This window comes from Sciurus vulgaris (assembly GCF_902686455.1).
Source record: "Sciurus vulgaris genome assembly, chromosome: 11".
NCBI classification, from domain to species: domain Eukaryota; kingdom Metazoa; phylum Chordata; class Mammalia; order Rodentia; family Sciuridae; genus Sciurus; species Sciurus vulgaris.
Genome location: NC_136472.1, coordinates 772,411 through 797,172, shown reverse-complemented (window position 1 = coordinate 797,172; position 24,762 = coordinate 772,411). Strand labels below are relative to the sequence as shown.

At 57.9% G+C, this 24,762-nt stretch overlaps 2 protein-coding genes across 4 annotated transcripts in view; one reads left to right on the top strand and one right to left on the bottom strand.

Moving 5' to 3' along the window:
- Position 1: 1 nt before the first annotated feature.
- Positions 2 to 7,963, top strand: LOC306640920 (uncharacterized protein; the record flags this gene model as incomplete). Its single annotated transcript, XM_079105638.1, has 3 exons — positions 2 to 5,939; positions 7,415 to 7,517; positions 7,789 to 7,963. 3 exons carry the CDS (start codon positions 2 to 4, stop codon positions 7,961 to 7,963), a joined length of 6,216 nt encoding a protein of 2,071 aa, XP_078961764.1.
- Positions 7,964 to 10,368: 2,405 nt separating this feature from the next.
- AP2A2 (adaptor related protein complex 2 subunit alpha 2) overlaps positions 10,369 to 24,762 on the bottom strand; it is a 59,637-nt gene continuing 45,243 nt past the window's right edge. For 2 of the 3 annotated variants that reach the window (XM_079105640.1, XM_079105641.1), the window contains exons 11-22: positions 23,722 to 23,904; positions 23,365 to 23,462; positions 22,822 to 23,053; positions 22,573 to 22,746; positions 19,148 to 19,311; positions 15,722 to 15,804; positions 13,463 to 13,587; positions 12,360 to 12,469; positions 11,605 to 11,721; positions 11,423 to 11,492; positions 11,211 to 11,345; positions 10,369 to 10,716 (exon numbers count right to left, since the gene is read on the bottom strand). In XM_079105640.1, the coding sequence (XP_078961766.1) occupies positions 10,639 to 10,716; positions 11,211 to 11,345; positions 11,423 to 11,492; positions 11,605 to 11,721; positions 12,360 to 12,469; positions 13,463 to 13,587; positions 15,722 to 15,804; positions 19,148 to 19,311; positions 22,573 to 22,746; positions 22,822 to 23,053; positions 23,365 to 23,462; positions 23,722 to 23,904 (1,569 nt within the window). In that variant the 3' untranslated portion in view covers positions 10,369 to 10,638. Of the gene's footprint in view, positions 10,717 to 11,210; positions 11,346 to 11,422; positions 11,493 to 11,604; positions 11,722 to 12,359; positions 13,588 to 15,721; positions 15,805 to 19,147; positions 19,312 to 22,572; positions 22,747 to 22,821; positions 23,054 to 23,364; positions 23,463 to 23,721; positions 23,905 to 24,762 lie in introns of those variants that run through there. The other variant, XM_079105639.1, reaches the window with a different exon arrangement.

Genomic DNA, 24,762 nt, shown 5'->3' with positions numbered 1-24,762 from the left:
TATGGTTTCCACACAGTCCACCTCGGCACTGACCACAAAGTCTGAGAGCCTCAGCATCACATCCAGTGCACCAGTGCTCTGGGGAACCACGATGCCAAGGACAACGATCACCAGTCTCGTAACCACAACACTCAAGGCCACAGGACCCACAACCACACCAATGATGACCACGACCAACACTACCTCCACCCAAGCACACAGCTCTTTAACTACAGCCAGCACCTCCCCTCTCCCCGAGTCACACACTTTCTCCTCGCCACACCAGCCATCCACATCTCCTGTGGCCACCACCATCGTGGGAACGGAGAGCCCTCAGGTCCAAACCTCCAAGGCCACTCAGAACACTCCACAAACACCATGGTCCTCTCAGTCTTCGCACACCACGTCTGCCTCCACCACTGCCCACGCTTCACTTCCCCTCACAGGAACGTCCCTCAGATCCACCACTACCATTTCAATTCCATCTGGACCTCACACCTCAATGACCTCCCTGGTTCCCACACTGTCCACCTCGGAACAGACCACAAAGTCTGAGAGCCTCAGCAACCCATCCAGTGCACCAGCACTCTGGGCAACCTCCATGCCAAGGACAACGATCACCAGTCTCGTAACCACAACACTCAAGGCCACAGGACCCACAACCACACCAATGATGACCACGACCAACACTACCTCCACCCAAGCACACAGCTCTTTAACTACAGCCAGCACCTCCCCTCTCCCCGAGTCACACACTTTCTCCTCGCCACACCAGCCATCCACATCTCCTGTGGCCACCACCATCGTGGGAACGGAGAGCCCTCAGGTCCAAACCTCCATGGCCACTCAGAGCACTCCACAAACACCTTGGTCCTCTCAGTCTTCACACACCACGTCTGCCTCCACCACTGCCCACACTTCACTTTCCCCCACAGGAACATCCCTCAGATCCACCACTACCATTTCAACTCTATCTGCGCCTCAGACCTCACTGACCACTATGGTTTCCACACAGTCCACCTCGGCACTGACCACAAAGTCTGAGAGCCTCAGCATCACATCCAGTGCACCAGTGCTCTGGGGAACCACGATGCCAAGGACAACGATCACCAGTCTCGTAACCACAACACTCAAGGCCACAGGACCCACAACCACACCAAAGATGACCACGACCAACACTACCTCCACCCAAGCACACAGCTCTTTAACTACAGCCAGCACCTCCCCTCTCCCCGAGTCACACACTTTCTCCTCGCCACACCAGCCATCCACATCTCCTGTGGCCACCACCATCGTGGGAACAGAGAGCCCTCAGGTCCAAACCTCCAAGGCCACTCAGAGCACTCCACAAACACCATGGTCCTCTCAGTCTTCGCACACCACGTCTGCCTCCACCACTGCCCACGCTTCACTTCCCCCCACAGGAACGTCCCTCAGATCCACCAGTACCTTCTCAAGTTCAGTTGGGGCCCAGACCTCAACGATCCCTCTGGTTCCCACACAGTCCACCTCGGCACTGACCACAAAGTCTGAGAGCCTCAGCAACCCATCCAGTGCACCAGCACTCTGGGCAACCTCCATGCCAAGGACAACGATCACCAGTCTCGTAACCACAACACTCAAGGCCACAGGACCCACAACCACCACACCAATGATGACCACGACCAACACTACCTCCACCCAAGCACACAGCTCTGTAACTACAGCCAGCACCACCCCTCTCCCCGAGTCACACACTTTCTCCTCACCACACCAGCCATCCACATCTCCTGTGGCCACCACCATCGTGGGAACGGAGAGCCCTCAGGTCCAAACCTCCAAGGCCACTCAGAGCACTCCACAAACACCATGGTCCTCTCAGTCTTCGCACACCACATCTGCCTCCACCACTGCCCACACTTCACTTCCCCCCGCAGGAACGTCCCTCAGATCCACCAGTACCTTCTCAAGTTCAGTTGGGGCCCAGACCTCAACGATCCCTCTGGTTCCCACACAGTCCACCTCGGCACTGACCACAAAGTCTGAGAGCCTCAGCATCACATCCAGTGCACCAGTGCTCTGGGGAACCACGATGCCAAGGACAACGATCACCAGTCTCGTAACCACAACACTCAAGGCCACAGGACCCACAACCACACCAATGATGACCACGACCAACACTACCTCCACCCAAGCACACAGCTCTGTAACTACAGCCAGCACCTCCCCTCTCCCCGAGTCACACACTTTCTCCTCGCCACACCAGCCATCCACATCTCCTGTGGCCACCACCATCGTGGGAACGGAGAGTCCTCAGGTCCAAACCTCTAAGGCCACTCAGAGCACTCCACAAACACCTTGGTCCTCTCAGTCTTCGCACACCACGTCTGCCTCCACCACTGCCCACGCTTCACTTCCCCCCACAGGAACGTCCCTCAGATCCACCAGTACCTTCTCAAGTTCAGTTGGGGCCCAGACCTCAACGATCCCTCTGGTTCCCACACAGTCCACCTCGGCACTGACCACAAAGTCTGAGAGCCTCAGCAACCCATCCAGTGCACCAGCACTCTGGGCAACCTCCATGCCAAGGACAACGATCACCAATCTCGTAACCACAACACTCAAGGCCACAGGACCCACAACCACCACACCAATGATGACCACGACCAACACTACCTCCACCCAAGCACACAGCTCTGTAACTACAGCCAGCACCTCCCCTCTCCCCGAGTCACACACTTTCTCCTCGCCACACCAGCCATCCACATCTCCTGTGGCCACCACCATCGTGGGAACGGAGAGCCCTCAGGTCCAAACCTCCAAGGCCACTCAGACCACTCCACAAACACCATGGTCCTCTCAGTCTTCGCACACCACGTCTGCCTCCACCACTGCCCACGCTTCACTTCCCCCCACAGGAACGTCCCTCAGATCCACCAGTACCTTCTCAAGTTCAGTTGGGGCCCAGACCTCAACGATCCCTCTGGTTCCCACACAGTCCACCTCGGCACTGACCACAAAGTCTGAGAGCCTCAGCAACCCATCCAGTGCACCAGCACTCTGGGCAACCTCCATGCCAAGGACAACGATCACCAATCTCGTAACCACAACACTCAAGGCCACAGGACCCACAACCACCACACCAATGATGACCATGACCAACACTACCTCCACCCAAGCACACAGCTCTTTAACTACAGCCAGCACCTCCCCTCTCCCCGAGTCACACACTTTCTCCTCGCCACACCAGCCATCCACATCTCCTGTGGCCACCACCATCGTGGGAACGGAGAGCCCTCAGGTCCAAACCTCCAAGGCCACTCAGAGCACTCCACAAACACCATGGTCCTCTCAGTCTTCGCACACCTCGTCTGCCTCCACCACTGCCCACACTTCACTTCCCCCCACAGCAACGTCCCTCAGATCCACCAGTACCTTCTCAAGTTCAGTTGGGGCCCAGACCTCAACGATCCCTCTGGTTCCCACACAGTCCACCTCGGCACTGACCACAAAGTCTGAGAGCCTCAGCAACCCATCCAGTGCACCAGTGCTCTGGGGAACCTCCATGCCAAGGACAACGATCACCAATCTCGTAACCACAACACTCAAGGCCACAGGACCCACAACCACACCAATGATGACCACGACCAACACTACCTCCACCCAAGCACACAGCTCTGTAACTACAGCCAGCACCTCCCCTCTCCCCGAGTCACACACTTTCTCCTCGCCACACCAGCCATCCACATCTCCTGTGGCCACCACCATCGTGGGAACGGAGAGTCCTCAGGTCCAAACCTCCAAGGCCACTCAGACCACTCCACAAACACCTTGGTCCTCTCAGTCTTCACACACCACGTCTGCCTCCACCACTGCCCACGCTTCACTTCCCCCCACAGGAACGTCCCTCAGATCCACCAGTACCTTCTCAAGTTCAGTTGGGGCCCAGACCTCAACGATCCCTCTGGTTCCCACACAGTCCACCTCGGCACTGACCACAAAGTCTGAGAGCCTCAGCAACCCATCCAGTGCACCAGCACTCTGGGCAACCTCCATGCCAAGGACAACGATCACCAATCTCGTAACCACAACACTCAAGGCCACAGGACCCACAACCACACCAATGATGACCACGACCAACACTACCTCCACCCAAGCACACAGCTCTGTAACTACAGCCAGCACCTCCCCTCTCCCCGAGTCACACACTTTCTCCTCGCCACACCAGCCATCCACATCTCCTGTGGCCACCACCATCGTGGGAACGGAGAGCCCTCAGGTCCAAACCTCCAAGGCCACTCAGACCACTCCACAAACACCATGGTCCTCTCAGTCTTCGCACACCACGTCTGCCTCCACCACTGCCCACGCTTCACTTCCCATCACAGGAACACCCCTCAGAACCACCACTACAATTTCAACTCTATCTGTGCCTCAGACCTCACCGACCTCTATGGTTTCCACACAGTCCACCTCGGCACTGACCACAAAGTCTGAGAGCCTCAGCAACCCATCCAGTGCACCAGCACTCTGGGCAACCTCCATGCCAAGGACAACGATCACCAGTCTCGTAACTACAACACTCAAGGCCACAGGACCCACAACCACACCAATGATGACCACGACCAACACTACCTCCACCCAAGCACACAGCTCTTTAACTACAGCCAGCACCTCCCCTCTCCCCGAGTCACACACTTTCTCCTCGCCACATCAGCCATCCACATCCCCTGTGGCCACCACCATCGTGGGAACGGAGAGCCCTCAGGTCCAAACCTCCAAGGCCACTCAGAGCACTCCACAAACACCATGGTCCTCTCAGTCTTCACACACCACGTCTGCCTCCACCACTGCCCACGCTTCACTTCCCCTCTCAGGAACGTCCCTCAGATCCACCACTACCATTTCAATTCCATCTGGACCTCACACCTCAATGACCTCCCTGGTTCCCACACTGTCCACCTCGGAACAGACCACAACCTCTGAGAGCCTCAGCAACCCATACAGCACACCTGCGCTCTGGGCAACCTCCATGCCAAGGACAATGATCTCCAGTGTTTTATCCACAACACTCAAGGCTACAGGACCCTCAAACACCACACCCCTGATAACCTCATCCACCAGTGCTTTGTTCCAATCCCAGAGTAATTTCCATACTTCCCCAGCGTCTTCCACTTTGGGGAGCTCCTCACCTAATTTCCCGTACGTTTCTATCTCTAGTTCTCCTTTTTTGTCTCCAATTACTTCACCATCTCATTTTCCAATTCTTTCCACTTCTTTTTCTCCATCTACTCCTTCTCCTTCTATGCTTTGGTCCAAGACCTCATCCATATCCTCCCTGTCAACCTCTCAGACTTCCTCATCGTTCGTTTCTACTATGTTCCCCTCTAGTTCTTCTTTGATTTCATCACCTACTTCAGTCCCTCCAACCCCCACCATTGCTACTTCACAGTACTCGCCCACCAGCAGGTCCATGTCCTCTCCTGCACTGTCCCCTGGACTCACAAGCAGATCACATTCTACCTCTCTTTCTTCCTTTTTGTCTCCCACACAAGCCTCCACTCCTGTCAAGACTTCCCTCTCACCTCCTTTTACCTCATCTGTCTCCCCCTCTGATCTTCCCACCCTGCCTCCTGTCCATATGTCTCCCAGGCCACCTCAAGTACCAGAGTCTAGCCCAGACTTCCCCTCCACTTCCAGGATCACACCCAGTGCCTCCCCTTCCTCTGCCTTCTCACAATCCACCACCTCCCAGTTTACTTCTCTCACCACCCAAGCTTCCACGCTAGATCTCGTGTCATCTACCTTGGGGATGACAGCTTCAACCATTTCCCCCACCACCAACTTCACTACCAGCCCTCCTGGTACCACCAGGCTGCCCACATCCATGCTCCTGTCCAGCCACATAACCTCTCGTGGAAGCTCCTCTACCTTCCCCCCAGCATCCTCTTCTACTGTGGCTCCCCCGGTGTCCTCTCCTGGTAAGTAGCATCTCTGTAGCCTCCATAGGTACAGGGCTGCACTCCAGGCCTGCCTCTTCCCTCAACAGTGCTGTGCTGCTCTTGTGCACCACCTTCCCTCGTCCCATCATGCCTCCATGCTGCCCAAGTCCCGTGTGCCTGTCCCAAACCTGAGCATCCCTCTGTGCTAACTCCAGTCTGGCTGAAACTAGGGCTTTCTCCAGCCTCCTACCAGCCATGGGAGGCCTCTTTCACAACCTGGGCCTCTGCATCATGTCCCTCCACTTCTTTGACTTCTTTTCAGGCTGACGTCTCCCCACAGATAGCCTTCCACATCTGACCCTTGAGAAGCACCGAGGGTGTGAATTAGCAGGGGCCCTTGAGCTCAAGGAGAATGACCTCCTTTGAGTTAGAGAGGAAAAGCAAAATCTAGTGGAAGTATGTACCTCCCTGACCTGCAGAAGGTCAAGTGGGACTGGAGACCAGGGCTGCCATTTAATGAAGGCACTCACTGCCAGGGCTCCCTGCAAAGTAAGCATGTGCCTGGGCCATGCCATGGCAACAGGAGCTGCCCACATCCACCCTGGACTCTGAGTACGCCCTTCCTTCCCTGGGAGTATAGGAGTATATCTCCTGTGGCACCTGTCCTTGGAGATGGGCTGCCCTGGCACACCCTTCCTGAGCAGGGCCTGCTCACCAGGCCAGTTGCACATTATACTGTGCATGAGGCCTTGTCACGGTGTACAAAAAAGACTTGGATGCAGGCTGTTTTCTGTGGAAATAACATCAGGAAGCAGAACACAAGCAATGGGAGTGGGCTGCAGGGGGACAGCTGGGGCTCAGGACACCAGACCATGAGCCCCTCCCTCCTCAGCTGCTGATGTAGTAGGGGGACAAAATCAGCTTGATGCAACTGAGGAAGAGACACCTGGAGCAGGATGTCCAGTCTTCCAGAAACCTTCTTTTTTTTTTTTTTTTTTTAAGTGTGTTGACCCACGTCCACACTAGCAGCTTGTAATGCCTGTCCCCTGCACCAGCGTACCTTGGGCCGCGCTGCAGCATCACCACCACCTCTGACCAGGTGTCCTGGTACTCACACCACACCCCTCCTAGAAACCCAGACCACAGGGCCTGTTCTGCTTCCCCTCCCCCAACAGCGATATGGGGAGAGACACCAACATACTCTCCTGGCCCTCAGCAGGTCCTGAGACACTTGATGGCCATAGGTCATGTCTGGGCCATAGGAGTGGTGGTGGTGAGAGCTCAGGCCCAGCCTACTACCAGGTCCTTCCAAAGAGTCAGGAATGAGAGGCTGCCAGCCTTTCTCTCCATGCAGAACCTGGTCTGAACTGCAGGGGCCAGGGTGGGGCCTACCTGACTTCTGGCTTCTCCAAGCTCAGTCCTATTGTTCAGCTGTACCCTCAGCTCAATGGCCCTGCCCTGAAGTGAGCATTAATCTCACTATCCACCTGACTCTCTTGCCTCTTGGCTCCCAGGACCCTGCAGTGTACAGGAGCATGAGCAAGAGATCACGTACCAGGGGTGCACAGCAAACGTGACGCTGACCCGCTGCGAGGGTGTCTGTGCCTCTTCTGTCAGGTGAGCTCCTGGGAGCCAACCTTCCTGGATGGGTCAGGACCACTGTAGGAGCCAGGCTGTCAAGTACTCGCAGTGCTGCCCCACCCCACCCCACTGGGGCCCAGGCAGCCTTCCCCATGCCCAGGGCCACACCTGCTCTGTGTCTGTGAGCAACAGTCAGTAGGAGAGGAAATGCTCTTGAAGAGGTGGCCCATGAACAGCCTGGGGTCCTGCCTGCTCCTCAGGGGAGTGAGGGGCTTCACTGACTCTCTGCTTGTCTGCTTCTTGGCAGCTTCAACATCACCACCCAGCAGGTGGACGCCCAATGCAGCTGCTGCTCACCACTTAGCTCCTACGAGAAGCAGCTCCTCCTGCCCTGTCCAGACCCCAACACACCAGGCCAGCAGCTCACGCTCACCTTGCAGGTGTTCAGCAACTGTGTGTGCAAACCCCCATGCAGAGACTAGAGGAGCAGCCTGGTCTCCCGGACATGAAGGGTCACAGGTCAAGAACAAAACAGATGCCACCATGGCCACCTCCTCTGGATTTGTGCAGCAGCCCCTTTCCTGGACATAGATCTGGTCTCCATGAGCCCTCAGAGGCGGCTCACCTGAGGCTGCTGTGAGGAAGAAGCTGCTAGGCAGGACTCCTGACCACCCACCTCCTGCAGACCCTGCTAAGAGTAGGTTTGAGGTGGGCAATGAACTGCTGACCCCGACACACTGGGCACTTGCTGATTGCAGCATCTGCCACGTACACAGCCTCCCAGCCTTTGGTTGCAGAATCTTGCAGAGAAGAGGCCAAGGAGGGGTTGTGCCAGCAGGCTGCTGGGGAGCATGAGGACTGGAGATGGGGACATGGGGGTGTGGACAGGGATAGGGGACAAAAGGCAAGGTAAGCACCAAATACAGCAGAGAGGGGTATCCTTGGTCAGGGCGACAAGCAGGTGTAAGACAGTGGCATCAGCGGCCAGGCTGGCCGCCACCAGAACCCACATCCCCAGAGGAGGCCGTCGCCCATCACCGAGCTGATTCCAAATAAACTAGTTCTTGTAAAGGCAGAGGTTAATCCAAGAGCACCGCTGTGTCATCCTCCAAATCCCTCGGGCCTCCATTCCTGGGCACACATGCACAGTGGGCACAGGACCTGGGCCGGGTGGGGCTGTCCCTAGGTGGGACTGGGACAAGAAAGGACACTACTACTGGCTATGCCCCACCCAGAACCCCGCTCAAGCGCCTGGTGATGCTACGACCCTCTGGGTCCCTCCAGCAGCATCTCCAGTGCCATGCTGCAGGTTTCCAGACAGGAAGCTCAGCAGGAAAGAGCCCTGTCCTGTGAGCCTCGACCAGAGGCCTCCACGGAGCCACAGCCCAACACCCACTGCAGCAGGCAGACTCAGCCACACCCAGAGTCACACCAACAGGGCAAAGGTGCGCTGTGGCTTTTTGAGGTGCCCTGTCCAGCACTGCCAGGCCCACAGTAACTGCCCCCGTGCTGAAGAACAGGCTGCACAGGCAGATGGCACTCCAGGGTCCTTGGTGCCAGCACCCACAATGCCCGCAGAATGCTCCCCAAAAGACTACACACATATTCTGGTCAACTGCACTAGCATTTATTTTTCTCTGAAAAGGAGCACAATGCACAGATGGACACCCCTGGGATGGCACAGAGGGCAGGCCTGTGCCTCAGCAGCCCTTCCTATGCCAGGGGACTTACTGCCCAGAGACCACCACCTGGCTGCCCATGCAGAGGAGCCATGGCCAAAGACCCTGCTGTGGGACAGCCACACTGTCCAGCAGCTGCAACAAGAGGACACAGAAGCTCACCCTGGCCAGGGAGCCAGGCTATCCATCTGCAGCAAAAGCCCACCCTGAGGCAGGGGTGTGTCTTGACATGCTGCGGGCAGACCAGGAGCTCTGGAGCACACACACACCAAGGTCAGCACAGGAAGGGCTGGATGCTGTGAAAGTCACCCTGGGTGGGACACAATGCCCTGCAGCTGTCCCCAAGACTCAGCAGCAGCAGGCTAATGGCCAGAGGCCGGGGCAAAGGGCCCATGTGGCACCCAGTGCTCTGGCACATCAAGGGAGAGACAGTGGGTCCTATCTTTTCCTACATCTCCTCAGGTGCTGTGGGCACAAGTGGCGAACCTGCGGAACTGCTGTGCACTGACCCTGAGAGCTGTCTCAGGGCTCGCCTCGGCTCCCGAGGCCTCTCTGCCCCATCCACACCTGGCCTCGAGGTGCTACGTATGCGGGGACCCCTGTGAGAGCTGGAGTACAAGGCCAGCAGGCCCAGCACACCCTCAGCAGAGCCCTGTTCAGGGCCGCTGTCCCCTCCCATCTCCTCCATCCCCACCTCCAGCAAGGACTGGACAGGTGCAGTCTACAATACTTCAGCCTCAGCTGAAGCCCCAGAGACTGCGCTGACTGGTGAAGGCCACCAGCAGGCAGGACAAACACCTTGCAGAGGCTTGCAAGATGGGCCATGGTCATGCACTGCAGATCCTTCAGGATCCCTCCACCCACCAGTGCAAACCTAAGGTGTCGTACAGAGCACAGCACAGAAGTCCCTGCAAAAACACCGGAGCTGCGCACAGGGCCAGCCGAGGAGAGCGGGTGCCTGGTGTGGGCAACAGTCAGTAGAGCAGTGAATGACAACCCTTCCCAGGCACACCCGGCAGTACCTCAGCAAGTCCCATGACATGCTGCCCACCCTGCAGGCCAAGCCACACTCCTCCTGCAGTGGGTGTCCCTGTCGCACAGCAGATGGTCCAGGGCAGCCCCGCAAGCACAGCGGCACTGCTGCGCCAGAGTCTGAGCCGGGCCCACGCCAGGACAGCAGCACTGGACAAGCCTCGACAGAATCCCACTTCCACTCAAACTTCGCATCTCCCTTTAATTGGTAGGCTGAACCACAGAGCTGTCTCGATACCCAGGGCCCAGGGCCCTCCTGCCAGGGCAGGCCCACTGCAGTCCTCCTCCAGCAGTGCCCCCTTGTCCCGCACCGCCCAGGGGCTGGGCCTGGAGGCACCTTGTGCTGCGATATTCAGACAAGGGGTTTCGTTTGCAGTATGGTGACGAAGACGAATGGTAGAGACGAAGAGATGCACAAACATGAGCCGGACCTTCTGCCCCAGGGATCAGAACTGCTCTGACAGCAGCTCACACAACCTCTGCGAGACGGTGTCTTTGCTCGTGCGCAGCGTGAGCCGGTACATCTGAAACAGAGGCAGCAGGTCAGTGGCACATGGAGCTCCCTAGCCAGCCCCGCACACAGCAGACACCGAGCAGTGAGAACAGACAGGCTGAATGACGGCCAGCACAGAGCAGAGAGCGCCAGGCACGCTGGACGGCAGCCCACAGCTCCTCTCAGTTAACCTCACACCTGCCCAGGGGCAACTGCTCTCCCAGGAACCACCCATGAAGCAGCAGCAGGTGCCCCCAGCAGAACTGGACACACAAACTAGGCACCCTCGTTCAGAAGGACACTGCTCAGGGTAAGTGGAAGCACCGCTGATGGAACTGCAACAGAGCATGGGGCCCAGCACGCCAGCCGCGAGGAGGCTCTGGGGGCCACACCAGAGCCCACAGGGAGAGGGGAACACTACACGCACTGGTGGGCACAGGCTATAGGAGCACACCCCTCAGGATCTGCACATCCCACTGCCAGAGGGACGCATCAGAGCACCCACCCGCCTCCACAGGAGCTGACCTGGGCTTGCAGATTGGGCTCCAAACGCAGCAGGCACCCAATCTGGGTGGTTCTGGTATGTATGATGCCAGCACCCACAAAATTCGCAGGGTTGGGATCGACATCCTCAAGGAGCGCAGAACCAAATCCAATGATCTGTCCAAATGGAGGAGGATGTCAGGATGGGCAATAGCTACGTTATCTGCCTTGGGGACACCACTACAACCTTTTACCTTTGCTTTAGTGATCTCTGTGTCCATTGGATGCTTTGCTTTGAAAATGTTCTGCACCTCTTGTTGTGGGCTGAGGAAGGGCACAGAGGGCTATCAGAGCTGGCAGCCACTCCAGAGACAAAACACGCCACCCATCGAATGCCCCCTGCTGCCCTCCCTGCCCCAGCACACTGCCCTCTCACTTGCTCAGCTGCTTCCAACGTTGAAAGAAATCCTGAGAAGCCATTTCTGTGGGCTGGAAAAATTTGTTGAGCGTGATGGGTAGCTTGACAGACACATTCTGGAAGGTGCCACCATACCTATGGGCAAACGTGTTAACAAGAGGGGAGGGACAGGGTTCCCGGCTGCATAGCCCAGGGCTCGGGAAGCCACCCCAGGCTGCCCCAGCCACAGAATGGTCCATCATCCTGCAGGGGCTGAGCCAACCCTCCATGTACCCACAGAGGCAGCTGTGTGAGTGAAGCCAGGGCCAAGTGCACTGCCTGGTCCAAGGGACTGGGAGGACCATACCTTCTCCGGGCTGGCAGGATACCCACCAACTCCCGCCTTTGCCCTCTGTCTGCCTCCCAGAGCAGCAGGTCTGCAGACGGCATGGGGTTACTCCCCACACAAGACGGAAGAGAAGCATTTGCCTAAGTTCTCTGTTTCTAGAATGTGAAAATGTGCTTCTCCAAACATCCTGGCCTCAGACCTACAGCAAACCTGCGATCACAGCTATTCCACAGGGGTACTCTCAGGGTGGGGGTCTGCATGCAGCTGCACAAGAAGCCCTGCCTGGCTCTGGAGAGAGCCGACAGCTGGGAGATGCTGAAGGCTGGCCCTGCAGCACTCAGGCTACAGGCCCTGGGGCACACGCTGCGCTCACTGCTGGCTTCCTGCACTCTGGAGGGCTGTCAATGGCTGGGTGTCCCCCTGGAGGGCCGACACTCACTCCTACCTGAACTGAATGTTGAGGACCGGCGCCTCCGTGAAGTCAGACACGCACTCTATATTAACCACCTGCTGCACCTGTGCACCCCCATCCACCGTTGGGTCCACAGGCTTGGTCTGCAGGTTCAGATGTGAGCGGGCAGGTTAAGGAGTTCAGACCATCTGGGAGAGCAGGCCCGGCTGGGCAAGCCCCACCACGGGAGGCAGCACATGCCCACACCATGCCCCGCCACATCACAGAGCTTAGGCCAGGGCCATCACCAGACCTGTCCTTCTGCCTGAGACTGGAGAGTGGACCCAGCTTCCCAAGGCTGCTGTGCATCTGCCCACTCCCTTCTTTTGCAAGGCCACTGGGAAGGACCACTGGCTGCTCTGTTCGTCCCTCAGCAGAAGCGAGTACCTGTCACCTCAGCAAGGCAACCCCACCATCTGGGCCAGCTCTGTGTGCAGTCAGCATACAGGTGCCACTATGCTGCAAGCCACCTACAAAGCAACCCACACGACCCAGCTGGGTCTGGAGGTGGAAGGGAAGGCCTCTCCTTCCCTTTGGATGCTGAGCCCACTGGCCATTCAGCGGCCAGGCTCAGGACCACCCTACAGGTCCTTAGAACCCCGCAGGCCCCAGGGAAGGACACACAGACGTGAGCCTATGCTCCTGATCTTGAACGAAGACAGCACATCTGTGTGTTTTATGTCTATTCCGAAAGTTTCAAGAGTATGTTTTAGTGTTCCTCTAAAAATGCACACATCACAGGTGGAGAGGAGCTCACTGCTCCACCCATCAGACTAGGTCCCCAAGGGAGGCACCCTGTGCTTACTAAGGGACAAGACTACAGTCTGAACAGGGGGCTGCTGGAAACAAACTCCCTACACGCTCCACTCTGAGCAGAAATGGCCCAGAGGCAGGCCTCCAAGGGCAAGAGCAGCTTTCAGTTGGGACTCACCAATGACACCACAGGACAGAAGTCAGGAGAGGCAGCAGCTCAGGCAGCAGATGAGGGGCAGACAGATGCACTGCAAGGGACCACCTGACCTGCCCACCTGGGACCACCTTGCTATCATGACCAAAAGCAACTTCCTCCAAGGTCCAGCTAACCCCCAGACGGCCACCTGTCTGTCTGAGGCCCAGGTGGCACCAAGGATATTAGCCTGCAGGTCATCTGCACAGATGAGTGTTGGAGTAAAGTTCAAGAACTGCGTGGAGGTCTTGTTACCGTAAAATATGAACATCCGGCCTAGGGGACAAAAACGATTTTTTCACACACTTCACTTTATACTTGATCTGCATAGTTACAGTGAAAACCAAGTGCCCTGTAAGCCCTGACTAAATCTAAGCTAATTGCTATGACCGACAGCTGAAGCTAAAATTAATGTTTTCACTGATTTTAAAGAGCATGCAAAAGCCAGGCATGGTGGTGCATGCCTGTAATCCCCGCAGCTCAGGAGGCTGAGTCAGGAGGATCACAAGTTCAAAGCCAGCCTCAGCAACTTAGTGAGGCCCTAATCAACTCAGTGAGATCCTGTCTAAATAAAATACAAAAGCAGGCTGTGGATGTGGTTCACTGAATGAAGTGCCCTGGGTTCAATCCCCAGTAACGCCCCACCCCCCCCCAAAAAAAAGGGAGCATGCAGCCAGGCACAGTGGCACCGGTGTGTACCCACAATGACTGGGGAGTCATTGGTGGCAGGAGGCTCACAAGCCCAAGGCCAGCCTAGCAAAAATACTCTCAGTCACTTAAGGAGACCCTGTTTCTAAATGAAAAATAAACAGAACCATAGATGTGGCTCAGTAGCAAAACGTTTCTGGGTTCCATTCTTAGTATTCCAAAAAAATAAAAAAATTTAAAAAAAAAAAGATTGCATGCTGAAGCCAGAAGCAGGGCCGGTTCTCCTCCCCTTAGCAGCATTCCTGGGTCTCCTGACCGCTCCTGCACACCTGTGCAGGGAGAACCAGACAGGAAGGTGTCACTCATACCAGCAGTCATGCTAGCCCAGCCCTGCCTGCACCTGCAGCATGCAGACCCCACTCGGGCCCTTCAGGGAGGCCTGGCTGGGCCTGGGTCCACTGGATGGCCCAGAGCCAGCACTGCCCATGTAGGGACTATCCTTCAGACATGCACACTGAGCCCACACCACCACCAGACCACCCTGCCAAGGCAGTCAGCTGCTGCTCTGTGCCAGCCAGTTAGAGCACCTGAGTCTTCACACAGGTCTCAGTGGGGTTTTCACCCTCTGAGTCCAGAGAGGAAAGTAAGCCCCAAAGGTTCTGAAAAGGCAAGCACTTTGGTGTCACCCACGCACAGCCCCAAAGTAAACCGAAGCCAGGCAAACTCATCCTGGCCAGAGGCCAGGACTTGGTCGCGAGGAGCAGCCTGCTCACCGCAGACTCAGGCCCCTGCCCCACCCCACCCTGCCAGGGCCCTGAGGGAGAGCTGCTTCCCTTCCTCCCTGCACCCCTGCTCGCTCTGCACAGGCTTCCTTGCAGGCTCACAAGGCTCCCTGGGAGGGAGGTGCCCAGCACGTCCCGCGGGGGCCACTTCAGCAACAGCAGCCCCAGAGTTCCAATGGGCATAATCTTTTCTTTTTAGATTCAAAACTTTCCCTTTTCCATTTTTAAAAATTGTGGTAAATTAATCAAGACCCAAAATAAACCATTTAGCCGAGCCCAAGGGGCACAGTCCAGGGCACTCGGCTCCCTCGCCCTGCTGAGCAGCTGCCACCACTCCACCTCCCAGAGGAGGGCCCTCCTGTGAGCAGGATCATGCAGCATGTCCTTGCACACGGGCACGTCACTGAGCCTAGTGTCCTCAGGTTCCTCCACGTGGAACAGGTGCCACGCTGTCCCGTGTGCAAAGCTGAACAGTGCTCCATGGTACCCACGTCCATGGAGGACCACTGGGCCATCTCCTCTTAGGTTCTGTGAACGACACAGCTGTGAACATGTGTCCACAACACCTCTTTCGGACCCTGCTCCGCACTCTTTGGGTCTACACCCAGAAGTGGGCTGCTGGACCATGACTGCCACCACCTCCACCTGGCTAAGGAGTGACCATGCTCTTGTCCAGAGCGGCTTCCCCAGATGACACCAAGCAACTGCCTCAAGACTCCCATCTCTCCACAGCCCGCCAGGCAGTGTGCCCGTGTGCAGGCGGCAGAGATGCAGCTCCCCTGCTGTGGCCGTGCTCTGCGCCTGACGGGAGCACCTCTCCACTGGAGAGAGGCCTGCCCTAGCCATCCATGTCTCTGGACAGAGCATGAAGGACTCCTGTACGTGTCGGACAAAAGGGCCTCACTGGCATGCAACCTCTGACACTTCCTGTTTACCACGGGTCCCAAGGGAAAGCTTCATTACATATTTAAAACACATACCTAGATTCTGCCGAAATTCAGACTTAAGTCCAATTTGAAGCAGCTGGTTTTCAAACAACACGCCATTATTTTTACAAACAAACCTGGGAGGAAAAGGACAGTACAGTGTCACTCAAAGCCACCCACTGCAAGGGAACTATTCTGGAAAAGGGCTTAATGCCTACCAAGGTCAGATAGTAGGTGGGAGACAGGAGGACAGGGTAGGGACCACTTGTACCCTGTGGCCACCAGAGATGGAGAGCAGGTGGTGGTGACCACCTCCTTGTATCCCAGGAGGGAGGGCACCACTGACCACGCTCAGGGACGAGGCCTGGGGCAAGCTGGGGGCTGGGCAGTGTGCAGAGGGCACAGCTGCAATCCCTCCATGCTCACAGTGGCAGCTGCCCACCATCTCCTCATCCACCCACACCAACCCTGCACTGATCATCCTCTGACTTCGGCAGCTGCCCACCTGAGCACGCACATGGACTCCTCACAGGGACAGGGCTGGCACGCTGTGACCCAAGAGGGCTCACCCAGCTCTGCTCCAGGCCCTGCTCCCAGGAGCCGTCCAGGCAGCAGACCCATGGACACACCTCTGCAGACCCAGTTCCTGCGGCTCTTCCAAGCCCTCCAGGCCACAGCCTGACAGACCACCTACCCAGCTCTGGCTAGGAGAAACGCCACAAAGTAAACTGTCAGTGGACAGGCAGGACAATTTTCCAAAACACCACGAAGAGTACGTGTGAGCACCTTGATTCTGAGCTCCTCGCCACTAAGAACACCCCCATCAGGAGTGGGCCCGAGGCCTGGGCTCCTCGCATGTGCACCGGGAGCTGCCCGCTGCAACTCATCCACAGAAGGACCCATGCCAACGTGGAGTCACAGGGATCATGCTTGGTTTGGATTAAGGCAACTTAAACTGAAATCTGTCAGGGACACAGAAAGGGTGTCCATCCATCATCCACAGTGTGCCATCAACATTGCTGAGGTCAATAGTTTTCTGAAGGACCAATCTCAACTGCACCTTAACCCTGAGGAACCTACAAAGAACAGAAGCCATGCCAGCAGGCCGCAGCCTCCCTGTACTGACTGTGCCCCATGACAGCCCTGTGTGAGCTGGCGCATGAGTCCTGCCACGCTGTTCCAGACACACATCCCGTGATGACCCTCTGTCGGCACCACACCCTGGAGTCCAGCCACCTGAGGCAGCGTGCAGGCCAGGTCAGATGAGTAGGGCTGCCCAGCAGGCAAGGGCAAGGGCGCAGGGACCTGGAGTGCAGCCTCACAGGACAGTGGCCCAGAGGCAGGTGACACCTCAAGGCCCTCCCCTCTTCCACCACCCACCTCTGAGAGGACATCAGGGTGCACCAAGCACAGCTGCTCAGAGGGTCACAGTTCATAAATGCTCTGCCTGAGTCCCACAGAGCTTCAAGCTGGGGCTTCGGCCTGGTCACTGGCAAGCCCTCAAAGCCTGGTGTGGTGCCAACACAGCAAAGCTGGGGTCACTCAGGAGATAAAGCCCACACCAGACATTAGCGTGTGAACCCTGCCCCAGGACACACACCAGCCTGTGAGCCCTGCCCCAGGGCACAGCTCCTGCCCCAGGACACGCAGCTCCTGCCCCAAGACACACAGCTCCTATCCCAGGACATACAGCTCCTGCCCCAAGACACACAGCTCCTGCCCCAGGACATGCAGCTCCTGCCCCAGGACATGCAGCTCCTGCCCCAAGACACACAGCCTGTGAGCCCTGCCCCAGGACACGCAGCTCCTGCCCCAAGACACACAGCTCCTGCCCCAAGACACACAGCCTGTGAGCCCTGCCCCAGGACATGCAGCTCCTGTCCCAAGACACACAGCCTGTGAGCCCTGCCCCAGGACATGCAGCTCCTGCCCCAGGACACGCAGCTCCTGTCCCAAGACACACAGCCTGTGAGCCCTGCCCCAGGATATGCAGCTCCTGCCCCAGGACACGCAGCTCCTGCCCCAGGACACCAGTCTGTGAGCCCTGCCCCAGGACACGCAGCTCCTGCCCCAGGACATGCAGCTCCTGCCCCAGGACAGGCAGCTCCCTCTGCCACAGCAACTTAGAGCCTGGCCCTACTGGGTGCTCTCCAATCTAGACCCAGTACTCTCTGAGGGAGAAGCCTGCTTTCAGCCCAAGAGGCAGCCTGGGCTGACCTGCACTCCAAACCATCTTCCCAAAGGAATGAGAGCTAGCATGCGGGATGAACACAAGAACTGCAACAAGTCTGACACCATGGAACCTGAAAAGTTACCTGCCCACAGCTAAGGTGGGGGGAATTGTGGGTCAGACATCTCAAATATAAGGGATTAAGGAATTTTTCTTGACTCCAAGATTATAAGCCAACAATGTTGGGAAATTGCTGACACAAAATAATAAATAGGAGGAATAAAATAAATAAAACACAAAATAATAAATAAGGAGAAAGCCCACAAGACTTCTACAGTCTTCAAACTGGGGACAAAGAGCCACTGCCTGAAGGTTTTCTAATCTGCATCCAGGACAGGTACAGGGTGAGAGAAGGGCCCTTCACATGTCCACAGATCTAAAAACAGCAGGCCTGGCACAGTGGTGCAGCCTAGGATCCCAGGAACTCAGGAGGCTAAGGCAGGAGGAGCGCCAGTTCCAGTCCAGCCTGGGAAAGTTAGCAAGAGTGATTTCAAAAACAACGAAGGGGGCCGGGGAGATAGCTCAGTTGGTAGAGTGCTTGCCTTGTAAGCACAAGGCCCTGGGTTCGATCCCCAGCACCTAAAAAAAAAAAAAAAAAAAAACTACAAAGGGCTGGAGATGGGGCTGTGGCAGTGGTAAAGCTGTCCTGGGTTCAATTCCCAGTGTCAGTAAATAAGTATGTATGTATGCAACTTAATAAACAGAAGCAAGCAGATGACCCTAAGGTGGAAGAAAGAGTAAGTGCTGGGAAGAACAGTCTGACATCCGAATTTCAAAAATGGGGGAATACAGAGCAAAGATGCCAGCCCAGGCACATGCGGGGAGAGTCAGGAGGCCCGAGAGCTGCAGCCTGCAGGAAGAACACACACCTCTGGGCCTGGCCAGGCAGGGCAGGGCAGGCAGCCACAACTCAAGGCTGAGTGGGTCATTCTCAAAAAAGGGACATTTTATCTACAAGGCTGACCAGGAATGGCAACGGGAGAACAGCAGGTTAGAGCGCAGGATGCAGGAGAGAGCAGTGGCCAGAGTGTGTGCTCAACACCCAGCAGCACCAGACCTGTGGCCCCACTGCCTGCTGGGGACGCTGACCTGCTCACCTCCCGGCAGCCACAGCACTGTCAGTGGAGCCAGGGGACTGAGCAACCCACCACAACATGCGGCTACTGCCTCTCTCCCAAGCAGCAGTGGGGTGGTCAAGCCGCCCACTGCCCAGCCGACTCTGCCCATGTTCTGTGTGGGAACCTGGCTACCTGGCAAAGTTGTCTTCAGAGCCGGGAGCAAGAGGTGCCACCGAGGAAGCCGAGTCTGAGAACACGTCCACCAGCAGCCCACCAGAGGAGGGGGTTGGTGGCGCCGCGGGGGCAGGGGGAACAGCCCCCAGCCCCAGCAGGTCCGCAGATGGGGAAGGCGTGGACTGGAAAAGAAGGAGGGGAGCGTCAGCACCAGAGCTGGGCACCGCAGCCCGCACACGCGGACTTCCCAGCCACACCCGCCCCACCCGTCGGATGCCCTTTCTGAGCAGGCCCGTGGGGCAGGACCAGGCAGCGACAAGAGGGCCACACTCCACACAGCACAGGCGTGGCCAGTATCTCCCCATCAGCACCACTGAAAAGGAGGGAAGTTCTGAAAACATTTCTGCCATCAGAGAGCAAGTTCTACAAGACAAAACGGAATCAGCAAAGTCACCTGCTAGAACGGATTCCTGGTGCACCTGTTAAGTTACTCTGTTGAGGGGAAAGACAGATTAAAAAGTGCATGGGCAGCAGGAGGCGGAGCCACTGTGGGTTTGAGGCCAGCCTGGGCAACTTGGTGACCCACTGACTTGAAATGAAAGGGGTGGGATGTGGCTCAGCGACAGAGCTCCCTGCGCTCAGACCTCAATACCACACACGGCACAGTCTGCAGACCGGCACTTGACAAAAGTGGTGGCTTCTGTCCTAAGAAACCGCTGTCACCCAATGTGACAAGGGCCACAGAAGGGACCCTACATCACAGGGGTGATGAGGCCACAGAAGGGACCCCTACATCACCCGGCTTTTGATGAGGGCCACAGAAGTGACTGCTACCTCAGGGGTGGTGAGGCTACAGAGTGACCGCCAACGTCACCTGGTGTCCGCTACATCACAGGAGGCACAGCTCCACGCACCCACGCCTGCTGTTCACGACACGCAGCTGGCTCCCTTCAGCCCTAACCCTGCATGGGCCTGGGCCCAGCCACAGCATGAAGCTGATCACATGCCTCGGCGCCTCCAGCAGAGCTCTTACAAGCCACTCCAGGCCTGGGATCCCATTGTCACCTGACGTAGATGCTACCAACTCCATGAACCAAGGCCAGAGATGTGGGTGCCTGAACAAAGACGCCCCCCCCAGGAGCTGGTCCATGTCCTGCTGCACAGCCACAAAGAGTGAACCTTGTGACGGGTTGAGACTAGGCCATCTAACCCACTCACTCAGCCTGCAATGGCTTTTCCCAGACAAGTCAAAAGGCGGCCACTCCCCCTGTGGAAGGCCCTGAACATGGGGCCAGGCCTGCAGGCCTGCTATCCTGTCTCCAGCAGAGCCATGCCAGGCACAGATGCCCTCGCAGCCCCTTCACACTACTCTGGGCGCTACCTGTGTTGAGCTGTGTGCACCATGCACAGATGTGACTCCAAGATGAACGCAGCAGAGAGCACCAGCTGCCCGCCTGAGGCACGTGGGTGAGGCCTGGGGCGGGCCAGGCAAGCCCACTGGTCTGCCACTGCAGGATGCGAGCACATCACAGGCCACTGAGAGCAGGAACCCAGAAGACTTGGTCACACACGCCCCCAGGGAGGGAGGCTGGCAAATCCAGTGGACCCACTGCAGGTGGCTCTGCCCTCCATGCCTGAGGGGCCACTCCACGCCCCCCCCCCCACTGGGTCTACATCTTCAGAAGGCTGTGCCCCAGAGGGCTGTGGGTTACAGACAGGCACCCCATGGTGAGCTCCTGTGGCTCTGCCATCTACTCACAGCTCTCCACCACTGGTCCCTGAAAGGTGGGTCAAGAAAGTCTGCGGTTTCCAAATGCTTCTTAAGACTGGGAAACCCCCTCTGTCCTACTAAACAATCATCCCAAGAGTTACAAGAACAGTAAAAGCAAGGCTGCTGTACGCTGTATCAGGAGGACCCGGCAGGCCACATCCACTCCTACCTTCCCCACCTGCTGGCCCCTCAGGCCTTGCGCAGACCCTTCCAGAGTGCTGCCAGCATCCTGCCAACTGTCACACCTCTTCCCTCAACAGCCATTGGAACGAGAACTGAAGCAAAGAGCACTGCACAGACCCCAGCCAGCACAGCCTCGGGGGACATCTGGCCACCAGGGTGGTTGACCACCGCCAGGTAAACCCACTGCCACAGGCGCCATGGGCAGGAGTGTCCCAGTGGCCTCCACGAGTTCACAGGTAAGATGTTTGCAGAGGTGTTCTGGCACGTTACCCACAACCTTAAGTAAAAGACATGTGGCCCACACTGCCCCAAGTGAAAAGTGCCACAGGAAGCCCAGGCCTCCAGGTGCGAGCCTGCCCACATCCCGCTCCTCCTCCTCAATGACCAGGCCCCACCAGCGAGATACTGGGGGAGGGCTGTCGCTGCACCCCATCTTGGAGCTCGGGGCACAGCTGCAGGTCTCACCATACCCACCCCACAGCACCCGACTCTCAGCCACTCACCTGCTGGGTGCCTCTAAAGTCAGGAAGGGGTGTGCAGCCCAGCCAGGAAACTGACTCACTCGACCCTGAGGAGGCCCCCGAGGGCAGGCTTAGCACAGGCCAAGCCTCAGGGAGCCACACCCACCTTCCGAGCACAGCTTTGGCTGCACCCAAGACTCCAACCCGCCGAGCCGCACTGCCCAGCCCTCAGCCTGGGTCCCAGGCCCACCTCCCAATCCACCCGGGCCTGGCTGAGCAGGTCACGCCTCACTTCTTGGGGCCAACACAAAAGGGAAAAACCAAGTAAATCCAAACAGACCAATGACAGCCTCACAGTGTCCAACAAGGCCCTTCTGTGCCTGCGGAAGTGCCTACTTCAGAGCCGCAGAGCCTCGCACAGCACGCAAGCAGAACGCTGCGGGTCTCCTCAGAGGCTCTGTGGGACCTGCTCGCCAGGCACCAGCACCCACATCCTCCTCCAGACGTGGCCTCGCCTTGCTGGGGCTGAAGCCTCTGCTCTGCAGGACACTGGTGCTGCCCTTCTGCCCTGGCCTGGGCCCCATGGGGTGCCTGCTGGTGCTGTGTGAGTAGCCCTGTGTGAGCAAGCCCGTCTCATCCATCACTCACAAGGAGAGATCTGCTCTGCTTCGGCTCACTCCAGAACACCTCCAGGAGCAAGGTGAGGCGGCAGAGCATCAGCCTGAGAGGAGCACGCAGGCGGGCCTCCATGGGAGAGGAGGGACCAGTTCCCAAGGCACCTGGAGAGATGCAGGAGCCAGCCTGCCGCCAAGAAGCCAGCCTCACAGACACCTACAGCAGGCCGATGCTGGCCTGCTGGGACGAGCCACCTGAGTGCCTGGGTAAAGGAGCACACAGACCCCAGGCCTGGGTCGCCACTGGGCTCTCGGTTCCGGCGAATAAAAAATTCTCCCTGACAGGCATGCTCTGCGGATCCTGATCTCAGGTTGAGGGCCTTGGGAGGGTTGGGCACAGCAGCAAGGACCCACCGCGGCGCTGGTGCTGGCTGGGGCGGGCTCAGGGCCCCCATTCACATCCACACTCCGCTCCCGCTTGGTCTCTTCCAGGTCAGTCACCGTGCTCGGGCCCTTCTTCTTCTTGAGCTTGGCCAGGATGGAGGACTCACGCTCCGGGAAGGGCGGCATCTCCTCCAGGACAGTCGCCTGGTTGGAAAGAACACTGGGTCAGCTTGGCCCCTGGTCTGGGATGCCAGCCGCAGGCCCCAGGACGCTCTGTACCAGGATGTCGGTGCTGGCGACTGTGCTGAGCCGCAGGTACTCCACAGCCCGCTGCTGAAGCTCCACGTCTGCATTCTTCAGCTGGCTGTCACTGCGCAGCACGTCCTGGATGGTGGTCTTCACCTCCGGAAAGAGGTTCACGAACTTGATGTAGGTGGACAGGAGCAGTGCCCGGGTGGGGACACTGCACAGGTGGAACTTGGAGTGCAGCAGGTCAAACTGGATCAGAGGGCTGGGCGGGGCAAGGCGGGGCCGTCAGCTCGCCAGCTCGGGGGCAAGCGCACAGCCAGGCACCCATGCTGGGGTGGGGGCCCTGCCAAGGCAGAAGTCCCTAGGGAGGCTGCGTTTCCTATGCCAAATCTGCCCACATGTCCCCGAGGATGCCAGTCGCAGGACCACACCTCTTTACTTTTGATAGAGGCCTGCGACTTGAACGGCGTGGAGGGCGAAGGACGGAGGTGAGGATAAGCCCTGCCTTCAGGAGGACAGGAGGCAGAGCAGCCCAGCCAGAGCACATGCCCACCAGCGCCTGAGGCGTCTTACCTGGACCGAGGGTCCCCAGCAATCAAGTTTCCAAACTCCCCCAGGATGTAGCCGCCCACTTTGACCAGGTTCTCATGGCACGCTGGGGCCTGCAGAGCCTGTGAGACCATGAACGTGCTGAGGCAGGTGCAGAAGCTGCAAGCCTCAGCAGAAGAGCTGGCGGCAGCTGAACCCAGGAGAGGCTCCGGGAGACAGTGAGCCAGGAGCCGGGGGATCACAGGCAGCAGCAGAAAGGGCAGGAAGGGTGAGGAGCGACACCCACCAGGCACCCGCCAGGCACCTGCGTCCCTGTTCACGTGGGCATGGGCACCACTGCCCCATTTGCCACCCTGCCCACCACAGCGACCTGGGCCGCACCTCAAACACGGTCTTGGCAGCGTAGCCCTGCACGTCGTCCCGGTTGATGACAATCTGAATGACACGGTACCACACCTCCTCGCTCACGTAGTCCCCTGCGATGCGGATCAGGTTGAGGATGGTGTCCACGTACCAGGTGTAGTCCACTGCATACTTCTCAGCCAGGATGGCCACCTTCAGCACCTGTTGGGGGGAGCCTGGTCAGGCAGGTGCCACTGAGGCCACAGCAAGGACAAGCCGTCACCCAAATCCGTGGAGGACCTGAAAGTTGGGGTGTGCAGAAAGCCCTCACTAGTTCTCAGAAGAGGCAGTGAGCCCAGGGTGCAGAGCCGCTACTCAGGTGAGGAAAGCCATCAACCTTCAGGGACAGGCAGTGGCCGCTGAGCCAGATACACAACAGGACACTGTGGCCACCTGCCTAGTACCACCTGCGGACGTCTCAATGGAAGGAGCACTGCACACCATCCTGGGGCCATGGCTCTCCCTCCTGTCGGCATTCCCGCCACTTCCCAGGCCTCTTCTTGCTGGCCTCCCTCTCTCCACAGGAGGGCTGCCAGTTCACCACCCCAACCTAAGTCTGCAGGTTCACAGCCTCGGGGCAGCCACCCAGTGGCAATGTCATCCCACAGTGGACCCTCTTCTTACACCCAAAGGACGCCAGCTGCCAACTCTGAACCAGCCAACGGGCAACGTGGGTAGCAGGTGGGTGGGCCCTGGTCCTGGGGCTGAGACACGTGACAAAGGTCAACAGCTGATGGCTCCTCAGCTAACGGCACACAAGCCAGCACTAAACCCTTAAGAAAGGACGCACAGCGTGTACGTGACGTGCCCATGGGCACAGCTCCACCGTCTGCCAAAACACCTAGAGCGGCATTAAGGAGGGCCTCTCCAAGGACCAGCCCCACCACCCAGGTCAGAAACAAGCACTGGCTGAAGTCGGCAGGCCGCCTGCCCAAACACACCACACACAGGGCCCAGAGGACCCCAAACTGCGGGCTCCAAACTGGGAGGCAGAATATACCTTCCTACCACAAACCGATC